The 12244-nt window shown below is 43.4% G+C and overlaps 1 protein-coding gene across 15 annotated transcripts in view; it reads left to right on the top strand.

The window, feature by feature from the left end:
* Positions 1-7024, top strand: part of RASAL2 (RAS protein activator like 2) — a 183485-nt gene extending 176461 nt beyond the window's left edge. For 11 of the 15 annotated variants that reach the window (XM_061345622.1, XM_061345617.1, XM_061345616.1 and 8 more), the window contains 4 exons: positions 1110-1312; positions 1811-1898; positions 4584-4614; positions 6580-7024. In XM_061345622.1, coding sequence (XP_061201606.1) covers positions 1110-1312; positions 1811-1898; positions 4584-4614; positions 6580-6722 — 465 coding nt within the window. In that variant the 3' untranslated portion in view covers positions 6723-7024. The remainder of the gene's footprint in view (positions 1-1109; positions 1313-1810; positions 1899-4583; positions 4615-6579) is intronic. The other 4 variants (XM_061345621.1, XM_061345619.1, XM_061345618.1 and 1 more) reach the window with 1 other exon arrangement.
* Positions 7025-12244: the final 5220 nt, after the last annotated feature.

Below are 12244 nucleotides of genomic sequence, written 5' to 3'. Positions count from 1 at the left end.
CAGGCTGGCATTTGGCACTTAAGTGCATCGTGAGTCACACCGCCTAAGTATATTAGATCTTGCTCAAGTCGTTATTTTTTATGACAACACTATAGCTACAGCATACTGCCATTTTGCTATGCTTGCAAAGCATTTTAGTGATCTTTAAACTCCATTAAAAAAAAGAAATGATTGTTAACCCAGCTGAGTATAGCTGAGGATATGCTAAGTGATTGTACAAAGCTATGTAAAATGCAATTCAGTCAGCATCTGTAGTTGCATTAAAATTTTATGTTGGGTTTCACCTGAGCCAAATGCCTGTCATCGAGGTAGTACAGTGTTTCTGGGCTACACAGAAACATCCATGATCTTTTCTTTTTTAAGCATATTTATATCCAGGAGTAGATACCATTTTTCCAAATACAGTTACATCTATATGCTGCTATGGTGATGAAGTTTCGTAAGAGGTTTGGTATTTTGAGAAGGCAGGAAGTGAGGAGGAGGACATTTGGTGGACAAGAAACAGGAACACATGATTGTTAGGAAAGGTAAATGAACCCCCCCAAAAAAGTGGAATATGTTGAGATCCACTGAACTATTGCAGAAGTGATTGTCCATACAGGCAGTAAGTAGAACAACAAAACCCCAGCCAGGTAAACTCACAGGCTCTATTCTGTAGTGAATGATTTGCTCTCTCTTCACACATGGTTTCATGCCTTGATTAGGTACTGAAGAATGAGTTATTTGAGTCCTATACCAGCTTGTTTTATAAGTTTGGTCACCCCAGTTGAGCACTATTAGCAGCTTCCGTCTGGGAACTGCATGAGTCTGGAGTAACTGGGTATGTTAGCGGTCAGGGCTGTGGAGCCATTTCAAAGCCCTTTGACTGCTTAAATTGTGCTACAGAATGACATCCTACAGTGTGTGAACAGCTTAATGCCTTCAGCAGGAGCCTGCATGCGCCTCGCCTGTGGTTACCCACAGTTGCTTGCTTATCATTTACTTCTGTCAGTTTATTTTTCATGGAAAAAACATGTCCTTCACTGAACAGCAGCAGCAGATTGTAATGATCTGATCTTTTTCTTTTTTCGTTTGCATCTGATTCTTTCCTTCTTTCTTTTCATCTGCAGTATGAACAAGAGATAGCAAAGCTGAAGGAGCGCCTGAAGGTGTCAAGTCGCCGGCTGGAGGAGTATGAGCGGCGCCTCCTGGTGCAAGAGCAGCAAATGCAGAAGCTGCTGATGGAGTATAAATCTAGGCTGGAAGACAGTGAGGAGAGACTGCGCAGGCAACAGGAGGAGAAGGACAGCCAGATGAAAAGTATCATCAGCAGGTGAGGCTTTGGAAAGTTTGGGACTGTGTGGGTCAAGCAGCTCCCCGGTGTCATGCGTCCTCTTTGAGACTAAAGAAGGAGTGTCATGGGCTTCTTAACATTTCTGGACTGATACCATCCTGTCTTACAGATGAGGAAACAGGGGTGCATGTGTGGAAACTTGTCCCACATTGCCAGGAGAGTGAAGAAAAATAGTTAGGAATTTTTAACCCTGGTCTCTGTTGTACTTAAAGCAGGTCTTTTTGCTTTGTTTGGAATATGTACTCAAGGTAGACAACAGTTTCTTGAGAGTTGCATTTTTGGCAATGTCCGTTTTGAGAATAACAAGGTTAGGGGATTGGGAGTATCAGATGGATAGATAAGCTTTTCCATGTGCAGCAGAATTCTTCTTTTGCAGAGCCAGGACAACCAGAGAAGTCAGAGCAATATGCCAGAGCACCTGAAACACTCTGGAATAGTATTAAACCATCCTAATGTGTACCTCTTTTTGCTCATCAGACTCATGGCAGTTGAAGAGGAGCTGAAGAAGGATCATGCAGAGATGCAAGCTGTCATTGATGCAAAGCAGAAAATTATTGATGCACAGGTAAGGAGCTCAGGATATCAAAGAACCAAGCGTTCTGTTCATAGAACCCTTTATTCTCCCCTATCGTCCTGCCCCAGCATTGTTGTCTAGCTCCCAAGCCACTATTGGCCCATGGTGTTGCACATGTGACTTGCCACCTTCTAGGAGAGAATTGGGTTTTTTAATCAGTGAAAACTTCACTGCGTGACACAAGGCTTTGAGACAGCCTGGCAACAAATCACAGGAGCTATCACTTCTCCAGGACATTTTCGACTTTGTGAGATCCCAAATGGGTAAATGAATAATGGTGCATTGTGTAGACATTGTTCCAAGTGTGGGCCTGGGAACTCTGGAAAAGCTGTGCCTCATACCAGCATAGTTTAATTGCCATGTGCATGCATCTCAGCTATGCAAGCTAAAAGCATGGCTTTGAACGTTCAAGTCAAGAAAAGAGAATGCTTGCAATGGAGCATTGCCCTGTATAATGTCATATGTGGCATTTCACCCCATCTGACTGTCCCTGTCAGTCCTGGAGAAACGCCCACTTTGCCACAAACCTGCAGTGCTTGCCTCAGGCAACACAAGTTAGCCGTGGAAAATGGGCCCCAGGGGGCAATGCATGTTGGGTGTATTGTGTGGGATCATTTCAGCTTTTCTTCTGTGTCTGTGCTGATCCCAGAAAGCAAAGCTTGTACAACAGAACCTGAGACTGGTTTGATATCTGCCTGCCGTGTTATGTTTGTGATATTTGCATTTGGAGGACATCTTTCCTGCTTCTCGGCTTTTCAGTAGCTCCAACTGTAAACTTTCCTTAACACGTGATCTTAAGAAGATGACCTGTTTCAGGAATAACCCAAGCTATTTCAGGAGGTTGTTTCTGTACATAGAGAGGAGTGGGAAGAGGGAGCCTAAGTTGAACATTGTTAAAGATGGTACTGCCATATTAGAGTGTAGGCATTGGGAGCACAAAAAGGCATACCTGGCTGCATTTTTTCCTGTTGAATGGCCAACAATAATAGAAATGTTTGAGCTTTCATGGAACTTTAAGGAATATATGAAGTAAAAAAAAAGAAAAAGTTTGTCAAAGCCTCCTAACACTGGGAGCACGCTTATAGCAGATTTCTTTTTGATAATTTGAAAAGTTCTGGTTTTCCTGATACCTCTGCCCATATTCCTACAGTTCCTCAGAAAGACTGTTCATGAAAGCTGTGGTTTTGGGTCCATGCCATCTGATCTGAATAAATCACTTGTGTACAAAAACATGGCACTTCTGCTATCTAGCCTCGCAGAATAAGAAGAAAGTCCTACTGGAATTATACCATGTAGAGTTCCTAGTTATTGTGAAGGATCCTCTACATGGAGACACTGGTGTAGTTACTCTTACTAGATGCAGCTCAAGATTAAATCCTTTTTGTGAAGACTTGTACTCAAAATGTGAAGTGGGAGAGTGCAATGCTGGAGAATGAACAGGAATGCAGTCAGTCACTGTATTTTTTTTATTAGTGGTGGGGGAACAGTACAGCAGCCTCCAGTCTGATCAGAGAGGGCCATTTTTTGGAGATAGGCACAGCCAGGGCATCTTGCTGCTACACTGATGGAATGGCAGCTCATCCAAAGAGCAGCCTGTTTTCTGAAGGAGGTGATGCCTTTCTCATCTGTCCCAAGAAGGTGAAAGGAGCACTGAGCAAACTCAAAAAGAGATTTTTGGAGGGGAGGATTTCCAAGACTGTGACTGAATAAGAAACTTGCCTTTGCCTTTGTTAGCTGTCTATGCCAGTAGACTCTCAGCATCAGTGTGAGGTTGTGGACTAGTGGACCAGGCTGGTTGCTTTCTGTCACCAGCTGGCAGAGGAGGCTGCTGCTGACTTGTGCAAGCTTCAAACCCTCAGGGCTGGAAAGGTGTGGTCCTTGATCACACTTGATCAAATGATGCAGCATTTATCACCTGCACTGGAAATGGTTGGAAAAAAACAGTATCAAAACAGTAGAATTAATGATTCCTATTTTAATCTGGCACTTTTTTCTTCTGAAGTAGCTGTTGCCTACTTGGGCAAGCAAGGTCATCAGCAAACCTTAACTGCTTCAGTGTCAGTCAGTACATGGGGGAAGCTTAGCTGTTATTGCCCTGTCATGGGTACCTGAGCAGAAGAGGAAACTGGTGAAAGATTCAAAACAGACATACCAGAGGAGCCCAGCTGTTTGCTGGATTCTGTAGCAATCCCTCTAAGTTGCTTTGGAAGATTTTTCTTAGCCTGTGATTCATTTGGCAAAAGGATAGAGCAGCGGCTAGAAAATGAAAGGTCTTTTTCATGTGAGTTTTATGGAGTGGAGTTGGAACCCAGGTTATGACACCTGCTTTGAAGAGTTAAATGGCTGCTAGGAAACAGCAGTAACCCAGGCTTCTTGTGCTTAGTTACATCGACCCAAGATGCTTTTCAGGATTTGCTCTTTTGTCTTATGGTCAGGTGCAGCACCCAGTACTGCATGGATGCACAAGGACAGCTTTGTTCTCAGTATCAGTGCTGTTCACACTGGCTCTAGGCAGCGCCTCGTGTGCACTGCGGTTCATTCCAGAGGCTGGCTCTGGGCCTCCCTGACTGGATAGGGGCTAAGTTTGTCTTGACTCTCTCCTTGGAGCAGCGGAGCTGCAAAGAGTACTAGCCCAGTTGCTATTGCAAGTGACATCTCCGCTGTGTTAAATTACAGGTCATAAATGGGGATGAGATAATTCAAACAGGCAAGTAAACCCAATCAGTTCTCTAGCTGAGCAGTACCCAGTCCTGGCCCAGTGCACTGACCTCCTACCCATTCCAGCTCCTCCCACTCCCTGTGCCCAATTCATGTGTGTTAGGGACATGTTAAATGTTTTTTTCCTTTGAGTGAGAAGCTCACACTTCTAACACTGATTTTCCAAGTGTAGATTTCCAGCTGTTTTGCAAACTGGCATAGTGAGTGCTCATCAGTGCCAGAAAATAACCAGCCTTTCATTTTTAACTCTTCAAAAAGCTATATTATTGGGAAAGAAATTTCAATTTTAAATTACATATTCCAGGTGAAATGTAGTCTAAGGAGGAGGAGCTTTAACTTGCTGAAGAACACATTTCTGCTAAAGCAGGATTTATTTCAGCATGGAAGGGAATACTAAGGCCTTTAACTCCTCCATTGTCTGTTCTCCTTGCTTATATTAATTGGATCAGGGAAGTGCTAGGGCAGGCTATAGCCTGCCTTGCTGTTTGTTGATTTCTCATGCCTCCTCCTCCATTTGCTCTGCTATACAGAGTTTGGCCTTTTTCAGGGCTGTGATACAAGCAGTACTTAAATTCTGCTTTGTTTTTGCACCCTAACACTTAACCCTGTGGGGAAGCCTGCTGAGAAAAGCAAACATTACCACACAGCTGATGTGCTGGATTCAAGATCTCAAGGGGCTGTTGTAGCACTTGGGTCTCCTGAGTAGTGTGTCTGAATTACCCCTCAATGTTTGTGCCTTCTGTGCATCATTTTTCCTTCCATTTTGTTTTTCAATGGGCTGGACTAGGAAGAGTTCTGCAGGCAGCTTTTTTGATTCCAGTAAATTAGATGTGTTCCTTCTCAAATAGAAAAGCCATTCAGCTGATAGCAGGGAGAGCACATTTACCTTGTGCCAGCTCTGTTGCTGCTTTGTGTGGCTGGATTTTTTGTGGGTTTGTTGTTTTTTTTGAGGGAAGATGGAAATTGTCATTTCTAATTGTGCCACCAACTCTTTGGCTTGACCCCCAGTGCTTTATCTCACTGCGGATGATCTAGCTCTTGGTAGGCTGGGTTTTGTTGATGGGGCTTTTATTTTGTATCAATCTTGTGCATATCCTTCAGCTTTCTGCTGAAAGTGGAGGCTGGCACTTTCTATGCAAGAAGAATCAAAACAGGCATGTGCAAACCCTGGATTCAGCGGAGCCCGGGAGCCCCTCTGAGCTGGAATGGGTCTAGGAGCAGTGTGTTCAGTGTTTGTTCTTTGTGTTCTGTCGATGGCATCTCCCCCTCCACCCACACTGCCCTCTTCCCCTTCACCTCAAGTAACCCCTTAGTTTTAGCTTTTGGCTGCTTTTTCTCTATGTTGCTATTACACCCTCATTCCTGCTGGTGACTGCAGGCTGCCATTACCTGCTTATTTTTATTTATTTCAAGCATACCATGAGTTTATTCTGAGCACACTCCATCCGAAACACAGAGACAATGGCTGTTAAATACCACTTGCACTTTCCTCTGCCAGATAAAACACCGCCACTTTTATTTTCTGCTGCCTGTTTCTGTTTTTCTAACACATTTAAAAAAAGAAGAATAATAAATTGGCTATTGTTGTTATTAACACCAACACCCTCCATCCCCGCTCCCAAATGCTGCATTTCCATCTGCCTCGGTTGGAGGCTGTCTGCATAAAGCCCATATGACTGGATCAATTCACCAATGTAACCGATTCTCTCTCCCCTCCCATCGAGCAAAAAGGCCAGGGGGGCCTGTGGCACTTAGAAGCCACGTTACCCAAGAAAACAGAAAGAGGCAGACATCCCATCTTATCAGAGTATGTTAGACAAGCTGCCTCAGTCTAGAAATCATCTGAAGATGCTGTCACAGCCCCAGGTCCTGGAAGTTCCCCATAAAGCAGGCTTGTGGGGCAAAGGAATTTCATTTGTGAAGGAGTTCTGACTTTGCGGGATGTTTGTTGCAGGAGAAGCGGATCATGTCCCTGGACTCTGCCAACACGCGGCTGATGAGTGCCCTGACGCAGGTGAAGGAGCGCTACAGCATGCAAGTCCGCAATGGCATCTCCCCCACCAATCCCACCAAGCTTTCCATCACGGAGAATGGTGAATTCAAAAACAGCAGCTGCTAACTGGGCAGATGCTGCTGCCAGCCATCTCCCCAGGAGAAGGGCAAGAGGGAGCAGACTCAAGAAACCTTCAAAGTAGCCCCCCTTCCCTTTACAGGTTTACATAATGCTGCTAAAAAAAATGGAAAAGAGAAAGAACTCTAAAAGGTGGGCTCAAATTCCCCACTCAAGGCCAGGAGAACCGGGCTTCGGACAGCAAGTCCTTCCATATCACTGTGTAAATAGAGGGAGCTCTTGGGTCATGTACAGAAAATGCCGATGTAATATACCAAAAGGAAGTGAATACTGTAGATTTTTTTAATTATTGCTATTTTTATTATTATTATTTTTCTCTGGTTGAAAGCACTGCAGTCCTTGGAGGAGGAAGAGGGGAGTGTGAGTGCATGTGTGTTGTGGGTGAGAGAGAGATGAGCAGTGGGTTACATTAGACAGCAGCTCTATATATCAGGCTGACTGATACAAGTACATGAGTGGAGTGAAATAGTAGTGAAATGAATTCTATAAGAAAACTCATTTGCTGGTTTTATTCCCCTCTTCTCTAGCTGTTCTTTACCTGAATGCAAACTCAATAGCAAACAGTTTAGCAAGAAAATTGGCCCTTGCTGGATCCCATACCTAATTTTGGTAGGACTCTGGCAGAAAATTGCCAGTCTTTTTGAACAAGGTAAAAACTCGGGGCAGCAAGCTTGTCTCCTTGCATTTGCACACAGTCAGGCTTCCCGTCACACAGACAGAGGGAATCTGCAGTTTTTCAAGGTAGGATTCTTTTCTTTTACCCCGATCTAATGCAGTTTTATATTTTCCGTTTTGAGAATTTACAGACCTGTAAATACTTCTTTTTAAATTTCTATCCTGTCCCCACTTTATGCACCATGCAGTGGCTCCCTGAATTCAGTCTCTGCGCTCCACCAGGAACAGTCAGGTTAGTGCTCTGAGGAAAGGGCTAACCAGAGGGTGCCCGTGCCCAGCAAAGTAGGCTTCCATATGCAAAATTTCCTGTTTTCCTAAAGGATTTCTATGTTTTAACTCTTGTTCAGTTTCACTGTTTCAGCTACAAGCTTAGCCAGTCTAGTTCCAGCGAAAGATTCTTTCTGCACATTGCGTTAAAAGATCTTCCATTTACACTGAATTTTTCCTTTCTCTGCATACTTCAGGGGGGGCTTGGGGAGGTTCTGTACACACCATTTTTTTCTTAAGGAGTTTTGACCAAGCTTTCATCCCCAGTTGCTTTCAGTTATGTTTCACAGGCACACACTTCCAGGCTGTATGTGAATGCATATGTGATTACAAAGTGACCTTCTCGTGGAAGATAAGGACATTCGCAACTGTAAAAGATGAACAGTAAATGACACAGTATTGTCAATTCTCATGGTTTCATCAAAGGCTACAATATTTAGTCTGAGAGGGTTTTTTTTAAAACCCTGGATTCTAGACTCAAGCAATAGGGCGTAAAGCATCACTTTCACTCTTTGGTGTACATTTCTAGCCCCCAGGCTATCAAAGTAAATAAGGTAATTACAACAGCAATGCCAGAAATACACTAAGTGAGTATGATTGACCTTTCAAACATAAAATTAGACATTGGAAGCATTGACTTCAAGAGAAAACCTTGAGAGGGTACCTCACAGGCTGCAACTAGGAACAAGTTCATGAGGTGGCCGGGGGGGTGGTGCCTGGCTGAAACAGTATAGCTTGTGATGTGGACAAGGTCAGAGCTGACGATCTGATTATCCTTTCTGGCCTTGGTTTCCAAATGTCTAAAATTGTACTACATTAAAAACATAGGAGTTTCTAAGCCTATTTCTTGACTTCCTGAAAGTGGCCCATGTTGCCTTGAACATGCAGGATTGGCAATACTGAGAAACCCATGTTCAGTGTCTGTTGTCAAGTTTGTTCTTTGGAAATGAATTAATCTCACTTCTGTGGGCAAATGCAGGTTGTGGCAGAGTATGTTATGTTAAGTGTTCTGCCTGGTCATTATGTTACAATATGTCAGTTAAACGTCATCACACATGTTCCATTGCTAACTATGCATAAATACAGAGACCACATCTCCTGCACTGTTGGATGTGTAAGAAAAATGTATATGTATGCGTCTCTCCTAGCAAGGTCTTCTGGAGAGCACTTGTCTGGAGCGAGTTGGGATTTATATTTAATGCTAAGTTCTTTCGGATCAGAGGTTCTCTGGCTGTTCGAATGGGACTTGTACTACAGGCTGAGGAGCATCCCTCTCCCGTCTTGGTTTATCATAGCCAAGTCAGCAATGTCTGATGCACCTGGGGTTGTGCTCTGCATTTGGTCAGTAGCAATTACTTTTCCATACATCCCAAACCGTCTTCCAGCTCTGGGTCATTGCTGACCTCTGATATTTTCTTCCTCAAACTGTGCCTTTCAGTTCTTCCTCCTCTCTTTCGTCCTTCATGCACCACAGCCATAGGGAGTCTATTGAGTTTGTATTAATCTGTCTTGTGAGTAGCTCTCTTTTACAAGAAACCTTTACAAACAAGCTTTGTGTTGAGCATTTTTGTGTGATCTTCATCTCCCCTTTGCTATATACTGTAATTACAGGGCTGCATTGTGGGAGATTTGTTCCCCAAGATAGCCTTTTCAGATGGGCACATGTATTGCTCACTTATTACACAGTGCAAACAGCATAGGTGTTCTGTGGCTGATGTAGGAGAGCATGTGGTCATAGGAATATATTGACTAGAACAAGGCAGAAGCAGGTGTGTAATTTTGGTAGTGTGAGTCTAGCATTAATTTGGGAAATGCATTTTGCCGGACTTCCCTGGCTTTCTGGTAATCTATCAAAGAGCACTGGCTGAGCTGCATGGTTTGATGCTGAAGACTCTGAGGTATCCACTTTGGTTTCTGCAGAGAAATGCAGTAGGAGCAACATTTCAGCTCTGATTCTTAGAGGGGAAATAACACCTGCCCCAAGATTGGTGTGTTTTGGTGAGGTCTGCAGTAATGTATCATTCTAATGATGTACGTTCTCCAGTGTATTTCTTAAGCTTGCAGAATACTTGCAGAATACTTACAGGAAGAAGTTGCTTTTCTAAATGAGTCTGACCCATGAGTATTGTCCTCAGAGCTTGTTGCTAGGCTGGTTGTTTCTCTTCTCTTTCAGCTTCTACACTAAAGCATATTTCTGTAACTCCCACTGTAGAGAAGTTGCCTGATGACCCAAAAGGTGGTGAAGGCTGCAGACTCACGGTGCTGCAAGACTAAAATTGATTAGCTGCAGAACAAAACGTTGTGCTCCTGACTTCTGCAGGCGGCTGTCTCTCCTCATTTGTTACCAAGCAGCTTTCTAGTGAAATTTTAAGCCACCTCAATCACATAACATGTGAAAATGCCAGCTTCTATTTTGTCTAGTCTGATAAAACCACGTGGCAGCCAAAAGGTCGATCTATTTTGAAGCAAGAGCCCTGACTGGGCCCGATCACTTTTGGTTTAAGACTAATAGCCAGTAGGTTTCTGCAGCAATGGGAGAAGTAGTAAATAGCACGAGGTCTCATGGTGAGCATTATAGACATTAGGTTTTGGTTCATACTTTAAGCAACTGCATCAGGCTGTGTCTAATGCTGTTGCAAGGAACGGCTGCTCTCATTTGGGAACAGCTGTAGTACAGGAAGAATTTAATAGCCTGTAGGAGTAATACTCATTTAGACCGAAACAGGAAGCTCACCCCATCCTGGCATCTCACTCCTTGCTGGCCATGTTACTCAATGCTGTTCTGGGATGATTCTTCCAAGGTTTCAGAGTTCTCAGTAGAAGCTCACAGCCAGCCTAGTGGGGTGGGGAAATGGAGCAGTGTTTTGTAGCACTGTGACCTTTGACTGTGTTGTGTGTAGTGTCTGCAGAGCGTGTGAAGAACAGAGGTGACCAGAAAGACATGGAATAGACACTAATGGAAAGGGGAGGAAGCACGGCCTGGGAACGACATCCTGTAAATGCCTGTTCTTTGCAACTCTAGGAATTTTGACCAGTTGGGGCTTTTTTTTTTTTCCCTTTAAGGGAAGCAGGCAGATTTCATGTTCAGGAAACACCAAGTGTTGCTTCACTTGTGTATTAGAAATGGGCAGCTATACATGAAAGCACAGACTCATACACATTTTGCAACATTGCTCTCCAGTGGCATAACTCAGGCAGAGGATCCAGAGGAGTATGGAAAGGGATGTGTATATTTTCTAGTTAGAGGATATGAGGTATATCCATAATAAATCCTGTATCCATCTAATAAGTTGTCCAAGAAATGGGTTTTATTTTATGTTCTTGAAATTGCTTTGAATTGGCTTAGACTTTTTCTTTTTTCTTACATGATAAATTAATTTTATGTTTTAATGCTTGGTTAAACCCACCAGCTTTTAACTTCACCTGAAAACTCAATGATTGAAGTCCATCAGTTTTACAGCAGTGCCCCTGGAATGTGTCAGCAATACTTACCTGCTAAGGTCACCGTGTATGTATGAATTCTGTTTGTGTTCTGCAAAAATGACTCTCTTGTTCCTGAGAATGATTCCTGTCAGGACTGAACTGTTAAATGTATTTCCACCAGTGATCAGCATGGTCAGCTGCAGGTATCCAGCTGAGCCTGACAGAGCAAAAAGGGTTAAATTCAGGCTGATGCTTTTAGGTATTTCCTTCTCCACAGTAAGTTAACTCCCACAAGAGTGAGCATGTCATTACAGATCATGCCTGCCAGGAATCCTACCTGTAAAAATAGATTTTCTGTCTCAAGGGCCTTAAAAAGAGTGTTACTGCACAGAACTGTTTTACAATGATAGCTCTAAATAATTTATTTTTATTTCAACAAAGTACACCTTAGAAAGTAATAAACTTGTTTTTCAAGCCGTATTTTTATGCTAGTAGCACTGGACTGTTTGGTCTCTGAGATCCATTTCTGCATTTCATTGCCTGGGTTTGTTCTAAAGAAGATTTATTTTTGTTCTGTGAATAATTTTTGAAGGTTCTTGTAATATGTACAGATATAGATACATTTGAGGTCTTTTATTGATATTCATACAAAGAATACAAATAAACTTTAACTTTAAAGTTTTGACTTGGTAAACCTGCGCTGACTTAAAACTCTGCTCTTCTGCTCTCAGGTTGTGCTTGCATCTTGTGTAGCTTCAGAGGGTGGAGAGAAACTCGGACAGCGTTACTTCATGTTCGGGACAGAGTAGCTCCCATTTGGCATCTGGAGCTACCACAGGGGTCCGGGCAGAGCGGCACAATTAATTCCGTTCCCCTGTCTCTGGGTGCTTAGCTGGGGTGGTGTCCAGCACAGGTCCCAGGGCTCCGCTGCGGAGCTCTGCCTCCCGGGCCTTTCTGAAGCCGTCTGCTTGCTGGGAAATAGCTGGTGGTGTGGAGTGAGAGAGCGACAAGGTGTGGAGACATGGAGAATTGCTCTCTGCTGCTTTCAGGCATGGGATTTCTTGGATAATAATAGCATCTGAAGTGGTAAAGAGAGAGCTACCATGTATTAATTAATGTGCTT

Source organism: Neopsephotus bourkii, unplaced genomic scaffold (genome assembly GCF_033783945.1).
Source record: "Neopsephotus bourkii isolate Nb327-2 ecotype Australia unplaced genomic scaffold, CSIRO-AGI_Nbou_v1 NB_234, whole genome shotgun sequence".
In the NCBI taxonomy this organism is placed as follows: domain Eukaryota; kingdom Metazoa; phylum Chordata; class Aves; order Psittaciformes; family Psittacidae; genus Neopsephotus; species Neopsephotus bourkii.
This window is presented reverse-complemented; position numbering and strand designations above follow the sequence as displayed.